At 39.0% G+C, this 25,854-nt stretch overlaps 2 protein-coding genes across 3 annotated transcripts in view; one reads left to right on the forward strand and one right to left on the reverse strand.

Annotated features, from left to right (window-relative positions):
- The window catches only part of Znf317 (zinc finger protein 317), a 31,685-nt gene extending 27,273 nt beyond the window's left edge, over positions 1–4,412 (forward strand). For both annotated transcript variants that reach the window (XM_027411416.2, XM_027411417.2), the window contains 2 exons: positions 192–274; positions 1,480–4,412. In XM_027411416.2, the coding sequence (XP_027267217.1) occupies positions 192–274; positions 1,480–2,799 (1,403 nt within the window). In that variant the 3' untranslated portion in view covers positions 2,800–4,412. The remainder of the gene's footprint in view (positions 1–191; positions 275–1,479) is intronic.
- A 12,077-nt stretch (positions 4,413–16,489) lies between these two features.
- LOC100753612 (olfactory receptor 7D4) lies at positions 16,490–17,455 on the reverse strand. Its single transcript, XM_027411418.2, has one exon. It carries the CDS (start codon positions 17,453–17,455, stop codon positions 16,490–16,492), a length of 966 nt encoding a protein of 321 aa, XP_027267219.2.
- Positions 17,456–25,854: the final 8,399 nt, after the last annotated feature.

Raw genomic sequence — 25,854 nt, forward strand, 5'->3', positions numbered from 1 at the left:
TCTTTGTCTTAAGACCCATGAACCTTTTGATCTGTAGTTTGACATTTACTATCATTTTATTCATTTGTATGTTCCTCCCTTTCCCCTTGCCTTTCATGTATATCATTAGAATTTATAAAGAAGTCTACTTTTCATTCCCATCTTTTCACTTTGTTTTTGAATGAGTCAGATTTCCCGGTTGTTTCTTTCAGATTGGGGAACTCCATCTAAAGCCAAGTGGTCCATAGTTATGGACGATATTTTGGGGGAGGAAGCATCTAATGGAGTGCAATTGGTAAGATTTCCTTAGGCTGTATCTTTTTGTCTTTCTGGAGAAGGCCAAGGCAGTCACTAGTCAGCTGACTGAAGAACCAGTCAAGTGACCTACTCTAGAGAAAACCTGAGTTCCAATGAGCTGGTTCCAGTGAGCTCCCTGTGGACACCAAGCTCTAAGAGTGCTTAGTTTCTTTGTATAAAATGTCACTTTGCCTTGACTGCGTAGGACTGTACATATCTTGGTATATGTTCTACATTATTGTTAGATTGCCTATAATACTAATACAGTATGGTATGTAAAATATTTAAATAACTTTACTATTGTATTGTTTAGATAATGATGACAACAGTTTTGTGTGTGTTCAGTATTTACATAGTTATTTTTGTCTTTAAATAGTTTGGGACTGGGGTTGCCAAAATCTTGATCTGGAGTCCATTAAGACTGAAATAAGACCCACTGCATTGTCCATTTGAGTAGGATCCCAAATCTAGCCATAGACTTTCTTTTTTAGAGTTTAGATGAGTAAATATTTCTATAATGTGTGATGAAGCTTAATTTGGTTTTAAACAGTTAACAAAGTTTCCATGGAGAAAAGCATTATAGTGTACTACACTATATGAAGCTTTATGGCACAGTAGCCACATTTTCTGCATTTATTTATTTATTTATTTATTTATTTGTTTATCTATTTATTTATTTTTAGCTAAGTCAAGATTTTGTTTTATAACCCAGGCTAGCCTGGTACTCAAAATTCTTCTGTTAGGACAGGAACATGGAGACAGGAACTAATGGCAGAGGTTTACTGGCTTGTTCCCAAAGACTTGCTCAACCTGCTTTCTTATAGAACCCAGGACCACCAACCCAGGGTTTCGGACACTTAAAATGGCCTGGGCTCTCCCCCATTAATCACTAATTAGGAAAATTCCCTATAGGCTTGGCTACAACCCCATCTTATGGAAGCATTTTCTTAATTGAGGTTCCCTCCTCTTAGATGACTTTAGCTTGTATCAAGTTGACATAAAACTATTTAACACAGTCATAGCAATGTGCTTCTATTGTTGCTAATTTATTCAGAGCTAATATATAAAGAGGTTGGGTCTGTAGACTAATGCTAAATCCCATGCTGTGTATTTACCAGGCCTTCAGTTCAACCATCAGCACCAAAAACATAAAATACGGGGTGTTATAAATGCCAAAGTCAGCTCTCATGTCTTAACCAACAGGAAAAATCTCATCTTTTGGAAAAATCTTCTGAATTCACCCATTTATTTGAAGTCTTCAGTATTGGCCCTCACCTTACTCAGCCAGTAGGAAGACCCACAAGCAAGAGGCCCTGTCACCGCCACAGCTGTGGAGTTGCTTTCAAGAACAGGACTCACCTGACTCAGCACCTGAGCATGTATGATGGGAGAAAAATGCATGAATGTCACCAGTGCCAGAAAGCCTTCACTACCAGTGCTTCTCTCACAAGGCATAGTAGGATTCACACTGGGGAGAAGCCTTACGAGTGCAGCAACTGTGGCAAAGCCTTCAACGACCCCTCAGCTCTAAGGAGCCATGCTAGAACTCACCTGAAAGAGAAACCCTTTGACTGCAGTCAGTGTGGTAACGCCTTCCGGACCCTCTCTGCTCTGAAGATCCACATGCGAGTTCACACTGGGGAAAGACCCTACAAATGTGATGAGTGTGGCAAAGCCTATGGCAGGAGCTGCCACCTCATAGCCCATAAACGGACACACACTGGAGAGAGGCCCTATGAGTGCCAGGACTGTGGAAAGGCCTTCCAAAACCCCTCTCACCTTAAGGAGCACATCCGGAACCATACTGGGGAAAAGCCTTACGAGTGTACACAGTGTGGCAAAGCTTTCCGGTGGAAGTCCAACTTCAATTTGCATAAGAAGAACCACATGGTGGAGAAAACCTATGAGTGCAAAGAATGTGGCAAGTCCTTCAGTGACCTCCTGTCAAGGAGGAAACACATGAGGATGCACACTGTGAAGAAACCGGTTGAGTGCTGCCAGTGTGGGAAAACCTTCCGAAACGAGTCTATCCTGAAGACACACATGAACTCTCACACTGGGGAGAAACCTTATGGCTGCGATCTCTGTGGGAAAGCCTTCAGTGCAAGTTCCAACCTCACTGCACACAGAAAGATACACACTCAAGAAAGACGCTATGAATGCACTTCCTGTGGGAAGGTCTTCGGCGATTACCTGTCACGAAGGAGGCACATGAGCGTCCATCTTGTCAAGAAGTGTGTGGAATGTCGGCAGTGCGGAAAAGCCTTCAGGAACCAATCCAGCCTGAAGACACACATGAGAAGCCACACAGGAGAGAAGCCATATGAGTGTGACCATTGTGGAAAAGCCTTCAGCATAGGTTCCAACCTTAATGTACACCGGAGGATCCACACTGGGGAAAAGCCCTATGAATGTCTTGTGTGTGGAAAAGCCTTCAGTGACCATTCGTCCCTTAGGAGTCACGTGAAAACCCACCGGGGAGAGAAACGTTTGGGCCCATCCATGTGGAAAAGGCTTCAGTGAGTACTCAGATGCAAAGGAAACCTGGCAGATTTAAGAAGTCACAAATCTTTCATGAACTCTCCACATATGGAACACAAAAGATCACATGGAACTTGGGGGAAATGCAGTTTGTGCAAAGATTTAGAAGACTTGAGTTGGTATTCACCCCATGGGGGTCTCTGTAAAAAAACAGAATGAAAAAAGTTTTGTGTTGAGTATCAAGAAATGTTGAGCATACTTCATGCTCTTAAACACACAAGAACTTAGGGAGAGAGTCTTCAGCTTGGGCATTTAATAATAAAATTAACAAGAGTTTGCGGACACTCCAGACTAAATCTTTATCAGTTCAGTGATTAGGGAAATATTTTCTCGTATGAGAAATCAGAGTAAAGAGAAAAATCTCAGAGGTGAGAAACAGGGAAAAGTCAATAAAAAGAGGCAAGCAAACTGGCCAGTTATTTATTGTTGTTATCTCACAAGCAAGATGCTTTTGACCTACAACTGTCTGTAAAGATCTTTTTCAGGCAGCGTTGGTTCTCAACCTGGGGCAGTTTTACTCTCCAGGGCATTTGTCAGTGTCTGAAATGATTTTAGGTTTTGAGAATGGGGAGAGAGGTACTGCAGGTATATAGGAAAGTGACATTAGAGAAGCTACCAAGTAACCTACAATACACAGTGTCAGAGAATTATGTGTACTATATAATCATGCTGACTTTGAGAATAATATTATTCATTCCTTTATTATTATGGTCTCTATGAACACTCACATTAGGAGAAATTTTTTGCAGCTTTTTAACAGAAAAAAGAATGCAATTCTGTTTTTCCTGAAAATGTGTGAAACCATACACAGCTGATAAGCCTATGTGAAAATGCTTTTAGCCACAGTCTCCTTGTGTATGAATGTAGGATTTTATTTACAAGTCTTTCTCAATGACAACAGAATCAAGCTCTTTAGTTTCCTTGTCCTTTTTAATTTTTAGGGTCATGGTCCTCTGAATAAGTCTTAGGCCCCACTACAAACGATATGTACATAGTATTTTTTACAATAGCTTTGTTCCTATCTTAATTTCCCTTTGGGAAACTTAACCTGACCATTGATGCATTTAGAATTGTGTGATGCTATGCACTGGATAATGTGGGGTTTTTTGGTAACTATGTCAAATGCATTATGGTCAAAGCATGAAGCTTCCTAATGTAGATCTTTTGGTTGCTTGTGGCTATCTGTCCAAAAGAATAACAAAGATCTCTAGTTGCTTCCCCAGTATCCATTTTATACTCCTATAGCAGAAGAATCATGTTTTTATTTGATTAGTAAATGGTGCTACTTTAGGAAGTCTTTTGCAGTTTTTCATGCAACTAGTATTCTCTACATTCTATGACCCTGGACATTGATTAATAAACAGGGGTTTTTGTGTGGCTTTCTGACAAAAAGCTTTTGGAAAAAAAGTCTGAATTTTTTTTAATTGATTGTGTGACCCTGAAGATGAAGACCACAGTCAGAAGAGGACACTCTAGAGAAGTCACAGTAATCCCATCTATACTGTGACTATTGCAAGTTTACATTGGTGCTTGATTCATTACATCTAGACTTTATATCACCTGAGAAAACAATAAAGTTGATTACAAATTTACAATGGGATTGGATATTTGTTTACTGGTTGGAAGTGAATTTCCTACCCTGTTGGATGCTGTCCAGAAACCATACCCCTTTCTCTGGAAAGTTGATCACTGATACCTTTAATTAAGGTTTTAGTGAGTATTCTTGGAATTATTAGATATAGATTTTTAAATACTTTAAGTCAACTATTCATGTGACATTTCAACATTGTTGTGCTATTCTTTTTATAGTTGTATATAGACGAACTTCAGGTTACAGTCAGAAGTTAAGTCATTCCATTACTGGACCCAGATTCTCTCAACAGTGGGGTGAAGTCCTAGTATTTCCATTATAAATTTAATCTAACTGGACCTCGTAGGTATCAATTTTCATAAAACGCCCAGGAAGTAAGTATTGTCAGCATTTCTATTTCACATGTATGGCATCTGACATGAGAGTTTAGTTTGTCTAAAACCTGCTTATTGACAAGGACTTCTTAGGATTTAAATCCCAGTGCCTCTTTTAGAACAGCATTATTCTTTAATACCTAAGACTGAAAGCAGTGACTCAAATTTCTTACTGTGGTGAGGCTTTCCTTCTAGTTGGTGTCAGAGCATCTGATGCATTTGTTGTTGTATATCAGGTAACAACAGCTAAAAGGAAAATGTTAAGTATGGTGCTTTGAGAAAATATGGAGCTTAAGTAGCACTTGAGATTATTAGACAATCTTTTTATGTATTTTATTTTATTTAAATAACATTTTCTTCATTTATTTTACATACCTACCGCAGTTTCCTCTCCTCCTTGTCCCCTTCTACTCCTCCTCCATCTCCATTCAGAAAGGGGCAGGTCTCCCAATGGCTTGAACAAAGCATGGCACATCCAGTTGAGACAGGACAGAGATCCTCCCCTTGCATCAAGACTGGGGAAGGTAATCCAGCATGGGAAACAGGTTCCCAAAAGGAAATGCTTGAACAGAGATGTAACTATGTACCTTGCAATCTGAAGAACAGATTCCTTGGCATTTCAAAATTATTGAGTACTACTCTTGATACAGTTGCTCAGCAGACAAGGCCTGGTATGAATAGAACAAATTCCCCAGTTCTGCCAAGTCATTTCCATAGTGATATTGTAAAAGACACTATGTATATTTTAAAACAAGTTTTATAAATCACACAGAAAGCATTCAGTTCCAAAGAGTGCAGCTGAGTTAATCATTATACATGAACAACCCATGTAATCACCAGGTCAAGAAATAATTACCAGAATCTTTCTTTTTTACCACCTCCAATAAGAAGTGCCTAGTTTTCCTTAGTTTTCTTTAATGTTTGTATCATAAATGATGTTTCATCTCCCATTGCTTATATGTGCTTTGTGCATATGAGAATTAAATCTATGTCTTAATTGTGTAACATTCACTGCATTCTTTCATGTTTTAATTGAGGTTTTCCATAAAAATTACTGTTGGGATAACCTGTTTGCCAACATTCTTCCCTTGCAGATTTTGTTGTCCAGCTGTGTTGGCTACTACTGCTGGTAGCAGAGACAGTGTGCATCTTCACTTTTTCTAAGTGGGAAATATCTCTAGTGTTTTCCATTAATTGTGGTTGTACTTTTCAGACTGAGACATTTAGCTTCATCCTCTCAAGTACCCCGCACCTCTCATTCATTCTTATTCCACCAGTCATCTGGTAACCCTATTTAAGAACCTTAATAGAAGGTCTCTCAGCTACCCATCGACAGCTAGGTAGGTCTGTGCTGACACCCGACGCCCACTGTGAAGGGAGTGTTCACACTGTTCCATAAAATCTGTTACTTAACTCTTTGACCTTGCTACGTGGAAAAGCAGCAGCAACAATTTCAACACATCCCAAGACTTTTAGTGTGTTTTTAGGATACATGATCACAGGAACAGGGACTAAACTCTGAATTTGGTGGTGTGTTTGTTAGTTGATACTTTTCTCTTTTGGTTGTTTGGAGGTACTCATAGTACCTTCTCAGTAGCCCCGTACTTGCGCTCTATCACTGAGCTAGAAAGCTAGTCCTGTAAATGTTCAAGTTTCTACCTTATGTTTCGTTTACATTTACCTTTTTGAGGGCCCTTGACTTATCACTTGGTTTCAGGCCCTTGTCCACACCATATATTAGGTGTCAGTATTGTTCTTCACCAGAGTTAACACAGAGGTGACACATTCTTTATACATTTATCCTAAGACAGGGTATGAAACTTGAAATACAGTAGTCAAGAAGAATCATGTGCTTACTCAGGGTTATACTTGGGTGGTCTGTATGAAAAGTTCTGCATGTTATACTGCCTTTCTCTTTTGTAGAAAACCTTGAGGGGAATATCAGGTATTTACTGTGCATTTGGTTGTGAATATACTGGGCTGTAGACTCCCCTGAATTCATCCTCTGCTTTCATCTAGTACTGAAATTATAGCTACGTGCCATGGCAACCTGGTATTTCTATGTGTTTGTAGCAGAAAACAAGCATTTCTAATTTAGTACCAAGACTTGGTTTATTTTCTACTCAGAGACTATATTATAACAAGTAATATATTTGCTTTATTTTAAGTCACTGAGAGAATTACTTTTCACATGGCAATCTTGTAAACATACAATATACATCATCTACATATGACTTAAATATAATGGAAAACTTGCATATGTTTTTACAGAGACTATCCAATTTTGAATAGTGAACATGAACTTCTGTAGATTTTCATACTTATAGAGTTTGGGGGAACCAATCCACTACAAATAACTAAGTGTTAGTCATAATATCTGCCCTTTTCAGGCATTCCTAGGCCCTTCCTTTGTAGTAGTATGAAAGGCATGTGTACATGAATCTATACTACGCTTTTGAATTTGTTAATACAAGTAGATGTATGTAGCAATATAATGGTAAATAATCCAAGGAAAGGCAATGTAAGAGTTTACATAGATAGGTCTAGTATGTTAAACTGCTGCTAATGGATAATAGATATTCTTGGCTGCCTGACCTTTTCAGGAAACAATCATACACAGAAATCCTCAGAAGATAACTGCATTGCAGCTTTCTAGTTCTTTAGAATAAAGCAGGTAGGAAGAGGGTTCGTCATGCCTGCTGAATAGTTGCATATGAATTTATTTTGCTATGGCAGAGCAATTCCATTTGTCTTTGTAATATGTCATATGCTTCATTCTAGTGTTGGAGAAATTGAAAAAAGATTGCTTAACCATGTCAAAACTTGACTTACTTTTTTTAAAAGCACTTGTAGCTATAATTTCTTTACCTTTTTCCAGTGCTAGAGATGGAACCCAGGCCTGTGGGCATCCTGGGTAAGTACTGTGCCCTCAAGTGACACCCCAGCCCAGAGCTTCACTCACAAGTGTTTTCACTACTTTTTGTATTGGTCTTGCAGTTCTTAATTTTTGCTCCCCCCACACAAATCTTTCTCTTTAAGCAATGTGGTGTCTTTTAGTTGCATATTGCTGTCTGACCTTTATTTTAGAATAAAGGTCAATTTTGAAATGAATTTAGTTAGCATATAAAATAAATATGTAAACCTACTTTCATAGACAAATTCTAACCTTGAGCTTTTGTAGCAATCTTCACTAACATGATCATTTTCTTGACTAGGTGATGGTAAAAATAGCAAACGGGCTCTTTTTTTGAGTTATCTTTTCTCTATTCCAGATCCCTGCAAGACAGTGATTCACCTTCTACACAGGAGGAGATGGAGAAACCGTCAACTAGCTGAAATTGAGAGAGCAGCAGGTGTTCACAGTTGCTCTAAACATCCCCCAGATAGTGGAGCATTTGGCTAGTGTATGTACAGGTGTTTTAACACAGCTCTGAACCTTGTCTTTTGTTAGGAGTCCCTTATGCCTGCTTCTCCACTCAACAGTCTACCACAGTTCTTGAATACATGTAGTTGTAACACCCTGAATGAAAGTGCTGAATATTTAGTGGGCCTCTATCAAAAGTTTACTTAAGCTCATTAGTGAAAAAATAACAGTCACTTACAGGTTCTTGCCTAATGTTAGAGGGGAAAGATGTATATCCCAGAGGCTTGACCTAAGGGAAGAAAATACTTTCTCAGCTTTGAGAAAAACTATGCCATTTGTTTAATTAGGAGGCCTGGGAGTGGAGTACAACTTCTCCCTTGTGTCCAATTCCTCCCTGTTAGGGCAGACAGAGCTAATGAATTCTCATAGGCACTTAAGTGGCCCAAGGCTCTTGCATCTCATTGCCCTTCCCTGCCAATTCTCAAAACAAAGTACCTTACATGTTCCCTCTGAGAGGAACTTCTAATTAAAGGCCAATTTGGTCTTGCTGTGGTTTTTATTATTATTATTTCTGAGAGTTTTCCAGCATGGCCCATCTGTCTTGTGTAACATTAGTCCAACTAGTCCAAAGTAGAACTTTTTCTGCTCTCTTGAGACTTCAATATGAACATACATTGAATATCAGTTAAATTCTTCACACTTAGCTTTGAGGAATGAAAGGTCAATAAAACATTGCCTTATCCTTAACTGACTGAAGGCTAGAAACAAGGATATAAACAAGTTAATTCTAGGAAGAAGCCAAGAGCCCCAAAGAGGGGGTGTTGAACTTGGGGCAGTCAGACACATGGAGAAGTGATGCAAACATTGTGTGCAGAAGGCTTATTAAAAGTAAAAAGAAACTGCTGGTGAATGCATGTATAAAGCACTTGCCTAGCATGCATGAGGCCGTGAGTTCAGTCACCAGTACTGAGGAAAAAAGCCAACCAAAAACAGAAACATAACTGAATAAGTATGCCTATCCTTCATGCAGGGATATGGGGAGGCTTTAAAGAAATCCTATTAGTGAAGGAAATAGGAAGTGAAGGACTATATGGGAAAGCCGAAGAGAGGTGGGCAGCTTGCACACCATATCAGTGTGCTAGTGCAGACTTGGGTATCTTGGCATTTTGGTGAGGGCTACAGAAAAATAACAGGCTACACTACTGTTGAGATGTCTGCTCCCTCAAGTCAGTTTGTTCACACCCATTAGAGCCTTCCACTCACATGATTGACTCCAGGATGAAACCTACTCAGTTTAATGGAAGTAGTGTAGATGAAGAGAACATTTTTTTTTAAATGGCACCTCTGTCTGACCCTGACTGGAATCAAACTGTAGCTGAGGAGAAGAGGATGTTCTTGAACTTCTGATCCTTCTGCCTCTACCTCAAAAGAGCTAAAGTTACAAGCCCATGTCACTATGCACAATCACACAATGCTGGGAAAAGTTTCACACATGCAGTAAGCAGTCTACCCTAAGCCCTGTGGTATCTATTCTTTTTTTCAGTATACCACAAACCATTTTGTTTACATTGTGAAAATCTAAGTGAGTGAATAGTTTTACTGAGACTTTGGCACATAAGAAATTTTGTATATTTAAAGTGTATAATTTGGTAATCTTCAAGATGTCTATGCCCATAAAACCATCACTACCATCAGGATAATCTCAAAATGTTTTATGATTTGCCTATTACACACACACATACACACACACACACACACACACACACACACACACACACACACACACACACACACATTGCTCCCTGCTCCCTGGCCAGCCAATCATTTTCTTGAGTACAAGCAGATCATGCTTCTGTGGTGGCTTTTGTTGGGAATATCTCAAATCATGTTTTTCTGTGAGGAATCAAAGACAGACCTCAGCAGACTAATCCCCCCTTTTTTCATGTACCCCATAGATTCGTATGATGCTCCAGTACTGCTCACAGGTAAAATAAGCACACCTGCACAAACACATAATTGGAGTCCAGAATTTGGAGACTGCCACATAGATTATCCTAGAAATGGGTGGAAGAAAACTTGGCTTGTAATTCTAAGCAGGTAGGTAGAATTGTCCAGGAGACCAGGGCCCCTTCTTTTGTACAATTTAAATTCTTTGTAAAGGGATGCAAAAGATCTTTAGTGAATGTTTTTTTATTTATCTTTACTTCTAGAAGAGAATAATTTGACATGACCTAACTACTGGCTGAGTGCATACTTCTGAAACAGAAAACAGACTCAGATACATCTTTGAGAGTTCTTTGTCTCACAATGTCCTCTCTGGCCTTTTGCTTTCTTTCTCTGTCCCTCCTTCCCTTCCCCCCCTTTTTTTTTAATAATTGTATTTTTCTCTCTGTTTTGTACTCCACAGGTACATATATGGCTTCCAATTTTGTATTTTTATGGGATTCCTGGGTGTGCATGAGTGGATCTCTGAATCTGTATGTGTTCTTGTGCCTTTTCATGGGCTCTTTTCATTTGTTTTGTCCTATTCCACTATTTTTATATTATTATATGTCTTTATTATTATTATCCCTTTCAAGCCTGTTTGTTTTCTAATGTAATACCAAAAGTGGGTGGTTTCATGTGGGAAGGGAGTGGGAAGGAACTAGGAGGGAAAATGTAATCTAGATATATTTTATGAAAAAAATTTCAATAAAGAGAAAAATTCTTGTTTAGGAAACACTGTTTTTAAAAAATAGAATTTAGCTAAAGGATGCCGCTGTATGACTGGAAGATAAGTATTGTACTCACCAGGCTTTTTAGAAAGTGTAAAAAAAAAAAGAGTTTGTAACATAAAGTTTGGAATTGCTAAGAAAATGTCTCACCCAACATTTTTCACTAACATTGACCTCCAATTAACCATAAGTAGGCAAGTCTGACTCTCAGTTATCCCCAAATCATAGAGCATGCCTCTAAGGGACAACTTAAGAGGGCAGTGCGGGATATTATTAAGTCTTGTTCTGCCATTATACCCTCGTTCAGGAAAAGCACAATTCTGTCAGGTGGACAAGATGACCAGCTACCAGTTATTTAAAGAGAACAGTAATAGTGATGTATTTCAGAATTAATTCTGGAAATAGCTTTGCTGTGTACATGTCCCATCTGACCAAGCTGCATGGATACTTACAGACACTATTTCTATTTAAACTGTTCTGTTCATCATGGAACGGAGACCTAAAAGAGATGTGTGGAATGTGGAACCCTAAGACCTATATATACTGGTAAATTTTCCTGTTTAAGGATGATTTACTTTTATGTATTAGCCATAACCAGTCACATGCTACTATTAAAGAATGTTTCCTTTCTTAATCTCTTAAATTTTTGGAGTGATTTCTCACTGGGAAGGCACATTAATTCTGTAACACTTCGGCATTGTTTCTAAAGCTCAGCCCTTCTCCAGAAAGGATTCCTGACTAGAGGCCAGTATCTGAGTGTGTCTGGTTTGGGGTTTCTATTGTTTGGACATCCCTTGACTTTATTTTTTACTACTTGTCCCTTTTTCTGACTTCGTATGCATGATAGATCAGTAGTTCTTACCAAAGGAGATTTTACTCTGAGGGTACTCTAGAGACATTCTAGGTAAATGGCTCTAGCTTAATGGGATAAGAACACCTGTTAATGTCATAAAATTAAAGCTATAAACTGTATTAAGTAGCTAAATATCATAGAACACTCAGGGAAGGCTGCACCATGGGGAAAAACAGTGATCCAACCTCAAATACTATAAAGTCCTGGTTCACGAACATTATAAAAGAGTAATAATTTTTAGAACAGTAAGTAAAAGATCAAGGTGAACATTCCAAGCTCATGAAGGCAAACATCTTTTTACCACCACCCTACCCCTAATTCCAGACAAGGTTACTACTGCAAGAGATCTGTGTATGAAGGGTGAGATTTTATTGTACCAAATAAAACTTCCTGAGGACCAGCCAGATTATGTCTTACTCTCAGGTGCTCCTTGGATAATATAGCCGAGTACAGCTTTCAGGAGTGCATGGTCTGCCAAAATAAACAAGATGTTCACAAAAGTATCTATGTATTAGATACATAAAGTTGATTCTCTAATCAATCCAATAATTATTGCTGAGAGATAGGAATTTCTTTAATAAATGGTAATAAATTTAATAAATTTGCCCAAGTATATACCCACTTCTCAAAAGAGAGTGGGTCACCATTCCTCAAGCCAACTCAGGGTAGGCTTCAGTTTTGGAGTCTGTTTTAGGGTTTCTATTGCTCCAAGGAGACGCCATGAGCACAGCAACTCTTATAAAGGTAAACATTTAATTGAGGTGGCAGCTTGCAGTTCAGAGATTCAATCCATTTTCATTACGGCAGTGAGCACAGTGGTATTGAGGCAGATGACATGGTTCTGGCTACATCTTGATCTGAAGGCAACACAAAGTGAACTCTATCTCTGGGTTGTATTTTGAGCATATGAGATCTCAGCCCACCCCCATAGTGACACAGTGCCTTCAAAAAGACTACACATACTAGAACAAAGCTACACCTCCTAATAACTCCCTATGAGTTTATGAAGTCCAATTACATTCAAACTGCCACAGGGTCTGTTTCAGAGCATTTCCCAATGAAATTAAAGAAATATAAAAGATGCCCTGTCCTATCAGCTCTTTGGTATAGGAGAATCCTTGTGTGGAGCAACTTTTAATTTATGTTTCAGGAAGCTAGTCTCTAAAACACCAAATAATCCAATTAAAAAGTGGGGTGATGGGGAAAGTACTTCTGTGTATGTTTATCTTATTGATTGTTGAATAAAATACTGTTTGACCAATGAAACAGCAAGTTAGACAGGACTAGGAGTCAAACAGGGTTCTGGGAAATGTAGTAGAGAAGTGGTGATCCAGGCAGGAAGTGACATAGCAAGGAGACTCATAAGCAAGGAGAAAGAGGAAGTGACCCCTTTCCCCTTCACCTCCACCAGCGGCAGGATGTGAGCCACCGGCAAGAGAGGGCGCCAGAGAAAGGCATCCTCTATAAAGATAAGTCTTATAACATATATAGATTTATGATAAGACTGAGCTAGCAGATGAGAAGTCCTAGTCATTGGCCAAGCAGCTTTGAACCTAATATAAGTTTCTGTGTATTAATTTGGGCCCTAACTCAGGTGGGTGGTTGGCATAAAGCGCACACGTGGCAGTGGGGCTCAGGCGGCCCTTTAGCAGAAAGATTTATCATAACAGAGTGGGGTACAGAACTAAATAGACAGTTCTCAATAGAGGAGTCTAAAATGGCTGATAGACACTTAAGAAAGAGCTCAACATCCTTAACCATCAGGGAAATGCAAATCAAAACAACTCTGAGATACCATCTTACTCCTGTCAGAATGGCTAAAATCAAAAACACCAATGGCAGTTTATGCTGGAGAGGATGTGGAGAAAGGGGACCACTACTCCACTGCTGGTGGGAATGCCAACTTGTACAGCCGCTTTGGAAATCAGTATGACAGTTTCTTGAGAAAATGGAAATCAGCAATTCTCCTCTCTTAGGCATATACCTAAAAGAAGCACATTCATACAACAAGGACATCTGTTCAACTATGTTCATAGCAGCATTATTAGTAATATACAGAAACTGGAAGCAACCTAGATGCCCCTCAACTGAAGAATGGATAGAGAAAATGTGGTACATTTACACAATGGAGTACTACTCAGTGGAAAAAAAAAAAAAAACAATGGAATCTTGAAATTCCAAGGCAAATGGATGGAACCATAAGTAAGCATCCTGAGTGAGGTAACCCATTCACAAAAAAGATAAACATGGTATGTACTCACTCATATATGGATTTTAGACATAGAGCAAATGATTATCAGCCTACAATCCACAATCCGGCTAGTTCAGTCGGTAGAGCATGAGACTCTTAATCTCAGGATGCTGAGTTCGGGCCACACTTTGGCACCAGGTACTACGAGAGCTGATGATCCGTGATCTGTAAGGTTAAGATATCTTTATTCAGATAAACACCAGCCAAATGCAAGCCAGAGTGTGCCAGGGGCAGCAAGGCAGACAGGCCAGAGAGAACCCCCCCAATGTGCCTGCAGTCCCTTAAGAACCTAATACGAATCATCCTGACCTCACCTTGACCACGCCCTGACAGGCGTGGTCAGGCACACCTGTAGCCAGCCCTTAGGAGGCATGGTTACGGTGTCTCTCTACAGGGGGAGGGAAGAGGGAGCTAGGAGAAGAGAAGGGGAGAGGAGGACATGAGGGAGCAGGAAGGTTAAGTTGTGGGAAGAATAGCGGAGACCAAGAGATAGAGGGAGCCATTATAGATTTAAAGAGAAATCTGGCACTAGGGAAATGTCCAAAGATCTGCAAGGATGACACAAACTAACAATCTAAGAAATAGTGGAGAGGCTACCTTAAATTCCCTCCGCCAATAATGAGATTGATGACTACCTTATATGCCAGCCTTCATCCAGCAGCTGATGGAAGCTGAGACCCACAGCTAAACACTGAACTTAACTCCAGGAATCCATTTACAGAGAGGGAGGAGTGATGAGCAAAGGGGTCAAGACCAGGCTGTTGAAACCCACAGAAACAGCTGAACTGAACAAGGGGGAGCTCATGGACCCCAGACTGATAGCTGGGAAACCAGCATAGGACTGATCCAGACCCCCTGAATGTGGTTGTCAGTGAGGAGGCCTTGGCAATCTGTGGGGCCTCTGGTAGTAGATCAGTATTTATCCCTAGCATGTGAATGGACTTTGGGAGCCCATTCCACATAGAGGGATACTCTCTCAGCCTAGACACACGGGGGAGTGCCTAGGCCCTTCTCCAAAGGATATGACAGACTCACCCTCCCTGGGAGCAGAAAGAGAATGGGATAGGGAGTTAGTGGGGAGCAGGGGAAGGAGAGCAGGGGAATCATGGGATCAACATGTAAAACAATCTTGTTTCTAATTTAAATAAAAAATAGAAAAAATATGACCTCAAAAATTTGTTTTTAAAAATATTTTACTTGGCATTCCCATACATTTATAAATTATATCCTTATAAGAACACCCTCAACTCCTCTCATTCCCATTACCAAATCCTCCCCTACATATCTCCTACACGTACTCAGTTTTTTTTTTGTTTGTTTTATAACCCATTGACTTCACTTAGTGTGGCACACATGTCCATGGGTGTAGGGCCATCTAGGCATGTGTAACTACCAATTCCCAAACCACAAAAGAAAGATGAACACTGCCCCTACCACCACTTGTCATAAACTTCCAATAGCTCTTTCCTTTTTGGTAGGGCCTCAAAAATCCCTCCCCGACCTATGTTGGAATGTTGACTGACTTGATCTTGTGTGGGGTAACCATAGCTGTTGTAAGTTCGTAAGTGCGACTCAACTTTTATTTTATGCTTTTGAAAAGGAGACAAATGTGAAGATTTGAGAAAGTATGGCTAGGCAAGAAAAATATTGAGCAAATTATTTTCTGTTTTATTTACCATTGTGAAGTTGAGGCTGATTTTGAATTCCTGATTTTTCTTTCTCGACCGTCTGTACTTTAATCTCATATGTATTAGAATAGGCCGATATATGTTTATATATAATGTATATATATATATATGTGTGTGTGTGTGTGTGTGTGTGTGTGTGTGTGTGTGTGTGTGTGTGTTTGAGCATATGTGAGAGAGAGGGAGGAAGGGGGAGAGAGAGAGATAGATAGATATGCTTATACTGGCTGTACCACTGAAGTATATCCCAATCCCAGAATTTTGTCTTAAAACAAAATTACAATGAGTTTCTCAACATAAGTCAGTATTAAGCACCATTTACTTTTTTATTTTGAAGCACTGGAGATCAAGCCCAGTGTCTCTTTAGCAGTAAACCAGAGCTCTGCCACTGAGCTATACCATCATGACTATTAATAATCAAAGAAAGGCTCAGTAAATACATTTTGTGAGGAAAAAGAAAAGTCATTTTGAGACATTCTTAGTATAATTATTTTCCAGAGAGAAGTCAAAGAACAACATTGCCCAGCAAACATTGTGCTGTTTGCTAAGACAACAATGACTTAGAGGAGTTGAGTCAATGATGTGTAGGTATATGTCTTATCTCTCATTTGACTTGCTGTTTTCTACTTGATCCCCCTCTTGCTTTTAAGTATATATCCTTGAAATCATTTGCATAAGAGTTATAGCTATTGGTTAGTCATGATACACTTTTGTTATTTCAAGTTCATCTTGGGTCCTGAAATGTTTTATTATTGTATTTCACAAGTAGTATTTCTTTTCTGTGTCTTAGAATATGGAAGAGTGTAACTTGTGCAGGAATTAATCATCACCACCCTGGATTTATGCATCTATCCTTCTATTATTGCACTGGGACCTATCTCCCATGCTAGGAAAAAGTCTTTGAAGGGCCTGCTTCAGGTCTCTATTCCTTAGGCTGTAGATGAAGGGGTTGAGCATGGGAGCAATCACAGTATACATCACTGAGGCAACCGATCCTTCTCTAGAGGTATAGGATGTTTGAGAAGTGAGGTAGACACCAAGGCCTGTGCCATAGAACAAGGAGACCACTGAAAGATGAGATCCACACGTAGAAAAAGCTTTATACTTCCCCCTTTCTGATGAAATGCCCACTATGGAGTTGATGATTTTAGAATAAGAGAAAAGAATCCCAGACAGAGGAATAATACCTAGCAAACCAGTTACACAGTAGAGCAGGACATCATTGGCATGGGTGTCTGAGCAGGCAAGCTTGAGGATCAGAGCAAGTTCACAGAAATAGTGGGGGATTTCTATTTTCTTGCAGAAAGACACCCTCAAAAACATTAATGTTTGCAACAATGAATAGGTCACACAGATTAGCCAAGACAGTAGAAGTAGAAGACCACAAAGGCAAGGGTTCATGATAGTCACGTAGCGCAAGGGGTGACATATAGCGGCAAACCGGTCATAGGCCATTACTGTCAGTAACAAACTATCCAGTCCAGAAAAAAACATGAAAAAATACATTTGGGTGAGGCAGCCTTCATAGGTTATGGATTTATTCTGTGCTTGGATGTTCACTAACATCTTGGGAACTATGGTGGAGATAAAACAAATGTCTGTGAAAGATAGATTACAGAGAAAGAAATACATTGGAGTCCAGAGGTGGGAGTCAGAGCCAATGGCCAGGATGATGAGCAAGTTTCCTACGATGCATACCAAGTAAATGAACAGGAAAAGCCCAAATATAAGTGGCTGTATATCATTTTCTTTTGAAAGACCCAAAAGGATGAATTTTGAAGGGGCTGTTAAGTTCTCTGGCTCCATATAATTTATAATCTTTGCCTGGAAAGAAGCAAGCATAGTTAAATGAGAATGTACCATGCATTTTAAAATCATTCAAGAAGCATTGTATTTTATCCAAAAGAAATCATTTTTGCTTTACTTCCCAAGACTGCTGTTTCCACCACCACTACCTGTGGCTAAGATGGGAGAATAGCAGATTTGAAGCCAGCCTGAGCTACATAGACACTGTCTCAAAAAGAAGATATGTAGGTCCTTCCTCCCTTTCTGGAGATTTGTGTGACACACATGTAGTCTTTGACTTGCCTTCAGTAGCTCTGGCCAAGATTCATGTGATCCATTTTAGCAATAAGATTCTTAACTGTGTTAGGAATAGTAACTTAACAAGATGAAGAAACACTGTATTAGCTTTATCAAGATACAAATTAAAACTGTTTTGAGATTCCATCTCTTCCCCAGTCAAAACGGCTACCAACAAGGAAACAAATGTTGATAAGGATATGAGAAAAGCAAAACCCTTACTCACTGTTAATGTAATCTTAAACAGTCACTATGGAAATCACTTTAGAAGTTTCTCAAATAACTAAATATTTATGTATATACAGTTTAGCTCAGCTCCATTACTCATATATATATATATATATATATATATATATAATATTATATATTATTCTCCATATAGAGATCTTTGTACATCAGTGCTCATTTCTGCTGTATTCATAGTATCCAGTAAATAGAAACAGCCTCAGCATTCATCAACTGATGAAAAGATACATTTTTTAAAATATTAAAAAATATATGGAATTTTAAAAATATTGTTAGGTAACCAAGTCCCAAAAAGTAGATATTTCATGTTTCCTATGTTCTCATATGTGGATCCTAGATCTCTCTCTCTCTCTCTGTCTCTCTGTCTCTCTCTATCTGTCTGTCTCTATCTCTGTCTCTGTCTCTGTCTCTCTCTCTCTGTCTCTCTCTCTCTCTCTCTCTCTCTCTCTCTCTCTCTCTCTCTCTGTGTGTGTGTGTGTGTGTGTGTGTGTGTGTGTGTGTGTGTGTGTGTGTGTGTGTGTGTGTGTCTGTGTGTACTTATGTATGGGCACATTTGGGTAGAGGCTAGGAAACTATAAAGGAACCCATAAGAGGAGAAATAAAGATTTCTTAAGGGAGAGGAGTGGGAAGGGTAATAAAATGCACATAATATGAAAAGAGCAGGGGAAATACAGGAAATGGAAGGACTTAAATGGGAGTGGAGATAGTGAAATGAAGGAATAAAGTGGTGGGGACTAGAAACAACTAAAAGAAGTGAACAAAAGAGTCACAAAAACACACAGAAAACTAGTTTACAAACTGATTAAAGAAAACTCCACTCAAAAGTTTACAATTCTAGGAATATCCTAACCAATTCCATACTTCAATGTTTATTGTGTTCTCCTGGAGTCCTCAATGATCTGGGATAATTCCATGCTCTCACCTATTTTGCTTACTATTATAGTGCTGGAACTGAAATCCAGGACAAGGGCTCTGATACTGAGCTATATCCTCATTCTCCTTCTATACTTTATGCTAGATTCTTCACTGACACTCCCAGAAAACAGGACTGTTTAGCTTTCATTATTCCTTTCAGAATACAGGGCTATGTGTGCAACAGTGTCCTCACTGGGGGACACACTAAAATGTATTTGTAAAGAGTTCGGAAAGAAAGCTCTGAATCTTAGAGGACAGTGAAAGGAGATGAGATCTAAAGATAGAAACAGGGCTGTAGGGCACAGTGGATCTGGAGAGATCCTGCCCGGATGTTTGACTTTAGTGCACTTCATCTATCTCAGTACTTCTGATTATACACAGGAAACCGCACATGTGGAAACTTCGTAATCTTCTTACCTCGGCATCATCACCTTCCTTTCAAAGCTCTGATACCACCATGGAATTTCTGAAAACCTGAGTTTTACTATCATTCCTTTCCCTCAATGGATAACATTATATGCCTAACAGAGCAGATTCAAAAAAAAGGCTCTTGGTGATACTTATACCTGGCAAGGGATATTATCTCCGGCAAAAGTTACAGAATTATTACTTGGAGAGTTACTTATATCTCATTAAATAAATTGCTGTTTTGATTGTGTGTTTCTATAGTTTCCTTTGGGGTAAGGGAAGTTATTTATTCTTCCATGTTTCCCCTGTGGGAGTAGACTGAGCCACATAGAATATTTACCTTCTCCAGTGGCACAGTTAAATGCAATCAGGCTTTTTCTTGATAAAGTAACTTTCTCCTTGTGCGTGGCCTCTGAAATACCTAGCTTCCTTTATGAACTTTTTATCCATACCATCTACAGGTTATCTACAATGCTAACCAATAAAAACCCCTTTTGGAACAAGCTTTGGTCTGTGTACAGATCTTAAAGAGTTACCTAAAAAACTCAAGAGAAGGAATTACAGATTTTCTTATATTACTACAAATGTTCAACAAGAGTGTCTTGAATAAAATAGTTCTACAAGGTAAAATCAGGATAAAAGATACTGAATATTTTATAAACAATAAAAATAAAAGTTTCAGCTTCTTTATTGTCACAAAATAACAGCATAAAGGAAGAAAGATTATGTAAAATTCTTTTCAAGGTTTTAGCTGTTGGCTAGAAGACACAATTGCTTTTAGGATAACATGCACACCCACATCATGGCTGAAGATATATAAGAACTAAATTGCTCAAGTCATGGCCAGAAAACAAAGAAAGGAGAATGGAGAAAATAAGATACCTTTAAAAGACATACCAAAGTAGCCTACTTTCCACAATCATGTTACATATTTTACAGTTTCTACAAACTGGCAGTATTCTCTTTAATTACAGCAATTGGATCAACCAATTGATGAGGTCAGAATCTTTATAATCCAATGACCCCACAATGCAATACCTCTGATTATTGAATCGGGACCCAATCCTTAAACACTTTGGCTTTGCCAAATACTCCAAATAATCCAGAGCCAACCAACAACAATATAAATGATACAAATTTCTCAATTCTACTTCTTAACATAGACTTTGGTGACTCCCTGTTCTTTGTTGTTGTTATTTCAGAGATGGACACATTTTATTACCCTTTTGTAAGCACAGACTGAATTTTTCAGTATCGGTCTCTTTCCAAATTTAAAATATTTATTTAAAATATTTTGATTTTAAATAAATTTTAAATAAATTTAAATAAACTGATTTAAAATAATTATTGAAAGGAGATTTTTGTGGTGATATATTGTTTATGATTTATTAAAGCCACTGGAGATCAAAATAAAAAGCCACCCACACTAGTTAGCTATGAAATCTAGGTGCTCATGGTTCACACATTTCTTAAATATCAGCACTCAAGATTAAGAGCTATATGGATCTCTGGTAGTTGAAGGTCACACTGACTACACAAAATTGATCCAGTCCGAAAAGAAAACAGCCCACACAAAGGTGATCTCATGCCTTTAATTACAGCATTAGGGAGATATATAAAACATGAGCAATGTCTCAGAGCTGGCATTAAGTCTGAGAGTTAGTCTCCAGCCACATTAAGGAGAACAAAGCAGTCTGAGTGAATCTGAGGAGCAGTGAAGTCAGGAGCAGTCGGAGAATCACCCTTTTGGTCTGAGCATAGGTAGAGGTAAGAGCTAGTGGCCAGCTGCTTTGCTTTTCTGATCTTCAGCTTGAAGCTCAAACTCCAATATCTGTCTCTGGGTCTTTTATTTATCATGCTGCAGATTTTTTTCATACACTATATTCCAGTTATGGTTTCCCCTACCCCAAATCCTCCTACTTTCTACCCACCTCCTTTCCCATACAGGTCCACCCCTTTCTGTCTTTCTTTAGAAAAGAAACAGGCAACTAAGGGATAATAATATATTGTAATTTTTAATGTAATAAGCAAACAAATAAACAAAACAATTTTAATAGATAAACAAAAATAAAGGGCCAAAGAACAAGCACAAGAAATGCATATAGATGCAGAGACACACTTTTGCAAACACAGGAATCCCACAAAGTCACAACTGGAAGCCATAATACATACACAAAAGACCTGAGGGTGATAGGGGAAAAAAAAGCCTTGACATAACATTATGAGACAAAGAACCTCCATAGATGACCTAGTTACGTTTCTATTGCTGAGACGATACACCATGACCAAAAGCAGTTTGAAGAGGAAATGTAATGATAAGTCTTTCTGCCGAGCAGCCTGAGCCCTGATGCCATGTGGGTGATTTCCACCAGCTGCTTGAGTTCTGCCTGCCACGTTAGGACCCCTAATAACACACAGAGATTTATGTTAGTTTACAATGCTGCTGGCCAATTGACTAGGAATTCTTATATGCTAGCTCAGTCCTAAGTATCAACCAAAAAGATTTACCTTATCGGATGCCAGCTGCTGGCGTCTTCTCTTGTCGGGATCACATAGCAGCTCCAGAGCAGGGAGCAGGAGGAAGAGAAAAAGAAAGGACTTCCTTCTTGCCCTTGCTTATATGAGTCTGCCTGCTATGTCACTTCCTGTCTATATCACAATACTTCCTTTTACTACATTTCCCAGAATCCTCCTTGACCACTGGAGACCTCTCTTGCCGGTGGATCACATGGTGACTCCAGAGCAGAGACCAGGATGAAGAGAGGGAAAAAGGGACCACTTCCTGTTTGTCCCTGCTTATATGTAAGTCTGCCTGCTATGTTACTTCATTCCTGTATCACAAGACTTCTTTTTACCACATTTCCCAGAATCCTCCTTGACTCCTAGTCCCACTTAACCTGCCTCTTCATTGGCCAACAGTACTTTATTCAACCACCAATAAGATAAACATATACAGAGAAGGACATTCCCCATCAAGGAAAGAGTTTATTTGGCTTATTCTATCACATCATAGTCCATCACTGAAAGAAGTCATGAAAGGAACTCAAAGAGTGCAGACACCTGAAGGCAGGAGTTGCTCCCCATGAATTGTTTAACCAGCTTTCTTATAGAACCAGGACCACCAACACAGGGATGACAACACATACCATGGGCTGGGACCTCCCACATAAATCACTAATTAATAGAATGCCCTACAGCAAGATCTTTTGGAGGAATTTTTCTCAGGTGAGGCACCTCTCTTCAGATAACTCTAGTTTGTATCAAGTTGGCATAAAACTAGACAACACAGATGCCTTTGAGTTTGTTTTCTTCTTAGCCATCTACTGCTGGGCATGTGACCTACTATTAAGAGCAGTTTGTTTCCACAGTGAGGTTCCCTTGAGGGAAACTATTTTTTTCAATATTGCCAATTGGAAATAGCTTCTGGGTTAGAGATGGTGCATGTAGCTACTTCTTCCAGCTCTAGGACCCAGGTGTCCAGATTTGTGCTGCCCCAGTATATATTTCCACAGTCTCTGAGAGATCCTATGGGCATCAGTCCTATTGTGTCTAGAAGGCCTTGTTTCATTGGTGTTACCCATTTTTCTGGCTTTTTAACTCTTTCTTCCACCTCTTGGGCAGGGTTCACTAAGCCCTAAGGGGTGGGATTTGATAGAGACATCCTATTTAGAGTAAATGTTCCTAAGTCTCTCACTCTCTTCATATTGGTTGTGAGTCCATATTTTCCCATCTGCTGCTGGAGGAAGATTCTTTAATGTTGGCTTATCCAGGCACTGATCTATGAGTATAGCAGAATGGGACTAAGAGTCATTTGAATACTAAAGGTATATAGTGATTTAGGAGAACATTAGTGTTTACTTTCCCCTAGGGTCGTAAACAATCTACTCTCAGGTTTTTAATCAACCAAGCAGCATCCAGTATGGGTTCCATCTCATGGAGTGGCCCTTATATCAAGTCAGATATTGATTGCTTACTCTGAAATGGTGACACAAAACTTTTCAGAGTAAGCAATCAATATCTGACTTACAGACAGGACACCATTGTAACATCAAAGTGTTTGTAGTTGGGTTGGTGTTTACCATTCCCTTTTATGACCTTCAGAGTAGTTTCTAGCACTAAGAACATTAGCTATTGAGGTTTATTGTGGTACCAGCCCTCTAAACCTCTCAGGATTCATTTTGAATAGTACACCAAGCATGGGACCTAGCTAAAGGAATATGAGGGTGAAGAAAAGTAACCATTTCATACGTGTCTTCTTTTAATCACCTCTCTTCCAATAACCTCCCAAATCTCACAAGGTTTTCAGTTTATATACCCACATAGATGCAATTAGCAATTCTCTGGCAATATCGAGGTTATAGGCAAGCATCTTTTAGGGTCATAAAAGCAGATAAGGGCTCATACAGAGCAGTAACTTGTCAGCTCCCTATATGATTCAGGGGAGGCATGGCTGTGAGATGCCCTAGCAGATACTGGGAGGATCAATTAAGGAAGGAGCTTTAAATCAGTATAGAATTCTAAGAGGAGAAAAGGGGGTGGGTTGTGTGTTAAACTACATTCTTAAATGTAGCTAGCTAAACTGGGAGTTTGTAATCAGTAAATTTTAAAAAGTTGAAGAGACCCTCTAGCTTTGGGCTTTCTAAGCATTTGCTTTTGCTTTCTTGGTGGCTGGGAACACAGCATCATGGGAACCATGGCAACTGGAATATACTGTGGAAGAAAAAAGGATGGCATTTGACCCACATTAGCATTTTCATCAAATATTAGATGATTAAAGGGAACATCTCAGTTCTAGAGACCACATCTAAAGTGGCTAGATCAAAGAGAAAAACTATGGCTATGTAGTGTATAATCCTGAGGCCTGGAGCAATTAGACCACATGGGTCAAGGCTTCAGGTAGGTAACAACTCTATTTACCAATGTTTTGTGATTTATGTAGGTGTTGTCTTCAGCAAAAGGACCTTGCTATCAGTTTGTTAAGAGCAACCTCTAGCCTTGACAAAAGTTTGAATAGCTTATGGGATCCCATGGGGCCCATTTGGCCAACAATTCAACTAAATATAACCCATTTCCAGTACTGAAAACTTCATTTGGAGATTAAGAGGTGCACAGTTAGGGCCCTTCTCCTCCATTATTTGGTGATTTCATTTATACTGCCCTCACATATGTAAACATTTTATGAAGCTCCTACTCTATTAGGGTACCAAACAACCCCTCAAATGGCCCTTAATTTTAGATTTCCCTGTCACATTACCTTCCTCATTGCTTTCTTTCATCCCCCTCCTGATTTTATCCTCTCTTTCCAGCCCACAACCCCATTCATCCATAACTATACTATTTCTCCTCCTAAGGAAACATATCCCTTCCACCCAGGTCCTTACTTTATATATAACCTCTTTTGTTCTCTGTTTTGTAGCTTTCTTATTATTGACTTAACTAGTAACATCCACATATAAATGAATATATACCATATTTGTTGTCCTTGGTCCAAGTTAACCTCACTCAGAAGATTTTTTCTAGGCCCATCCATTTACCTGTGAATTTCATTTTTTAATTTATTGAGTAATTATTTAAATGTAGCACATTTTTGTCCATCCATCCATTCATGGGCATCTAGGATGTTTCCAATTTCTGACTATTATGAATAGAACAGTAATGAGCACAGTCATAGTAGGATGGGTATATGCCCAAGAGTAGTATATCTGGAACTTAGGGTAGACCAATTCCCATGTTCCTGAGGAACTATCACACTGATTTCTGTAATGGTTGTACAATTTGCAATCCCACCAGCAATGGATGAGTGTTTCACTTATTCAACATTCTCACCAGTATGAGCAATCATTTGTTTTATTGATTTTGGCCATTTTAACTGGTGTATGATAAAATATCAAAGGAATACTGATTTTTATTTCCCTGGTGACTAATGATGTTAATTTTTTCTTTTCCTTCCTCTCTCTCTCTCTCTCTCTCTCTCTCTCTCTCTCTCTCTCCCTCTCCCTCTCCCTCTCCCTCTCCCTCTCCTTTCTCTCTCTCCTCTCTCTCCCCCCCCTCTCTCTCTATCTCTGTGGTTTTTCAATACAGGGTTCTCTGTGTAACAGCCCTGGATGTAAGAATTCTGAAACTCTCTTTGTAGACCTGGTTGTTTGCAAACTCAGAGATCCACCTGTTTCTGCCTCTCAATTGCTGGGATTAAAGACATGTGCCACCATGCTGGCATGTTCAGTAGTGCTTCTTAGCCATTTGAGTTTCTTTCTTTGAGAATTATCTGTTTAGATCTATTAATCAATTCTTCAATTCAGTTACTTATTTTCATGATGTCTTCTTTTTTCATTTTTATTTTTGGTTCTTATATATTTTGGATATTATCTCTATCAGATGTGTAGTTGATAAAACTTCTTCCCATTCTTTAGGCTGTCCCTTTGTCTGTGATGATCAGAAAGGATGTAGGATGTTATTTCAATTCTCTTCTATCCGTTGATACTTGCTTTGGATCCCAGGATATGGCAAATTTTGGAAAATGTTCCATGAACTACTGAGAAATGTTTGGGTGAAAT

Source organism: Cricetulus griseus, chromosome 4 (assembly GCF_003668045.3).
Source record: "Cricetulus griseus strain 17A/GY chromosome 4, alternate assembly CriGri-PICRH-1.0, whole genome shotgun sequence".
Lineage (NCBI taxonomy): Eukaryota > Metazoa > Chordata > Mammalia > Rodentia > Cricetidae > Cricetulus > Cricetulus griseus.

Bases quoted from the DNA above. Each gene is read 5' to 3' on its own strand.
- LOC100753612 (XM_027411418.2), bottom strand. From the start codon at position 17,455: ATGGAGCCAGAGAACTTAACAGCCCCTTCAAAATTCATCCTTTTGGGT.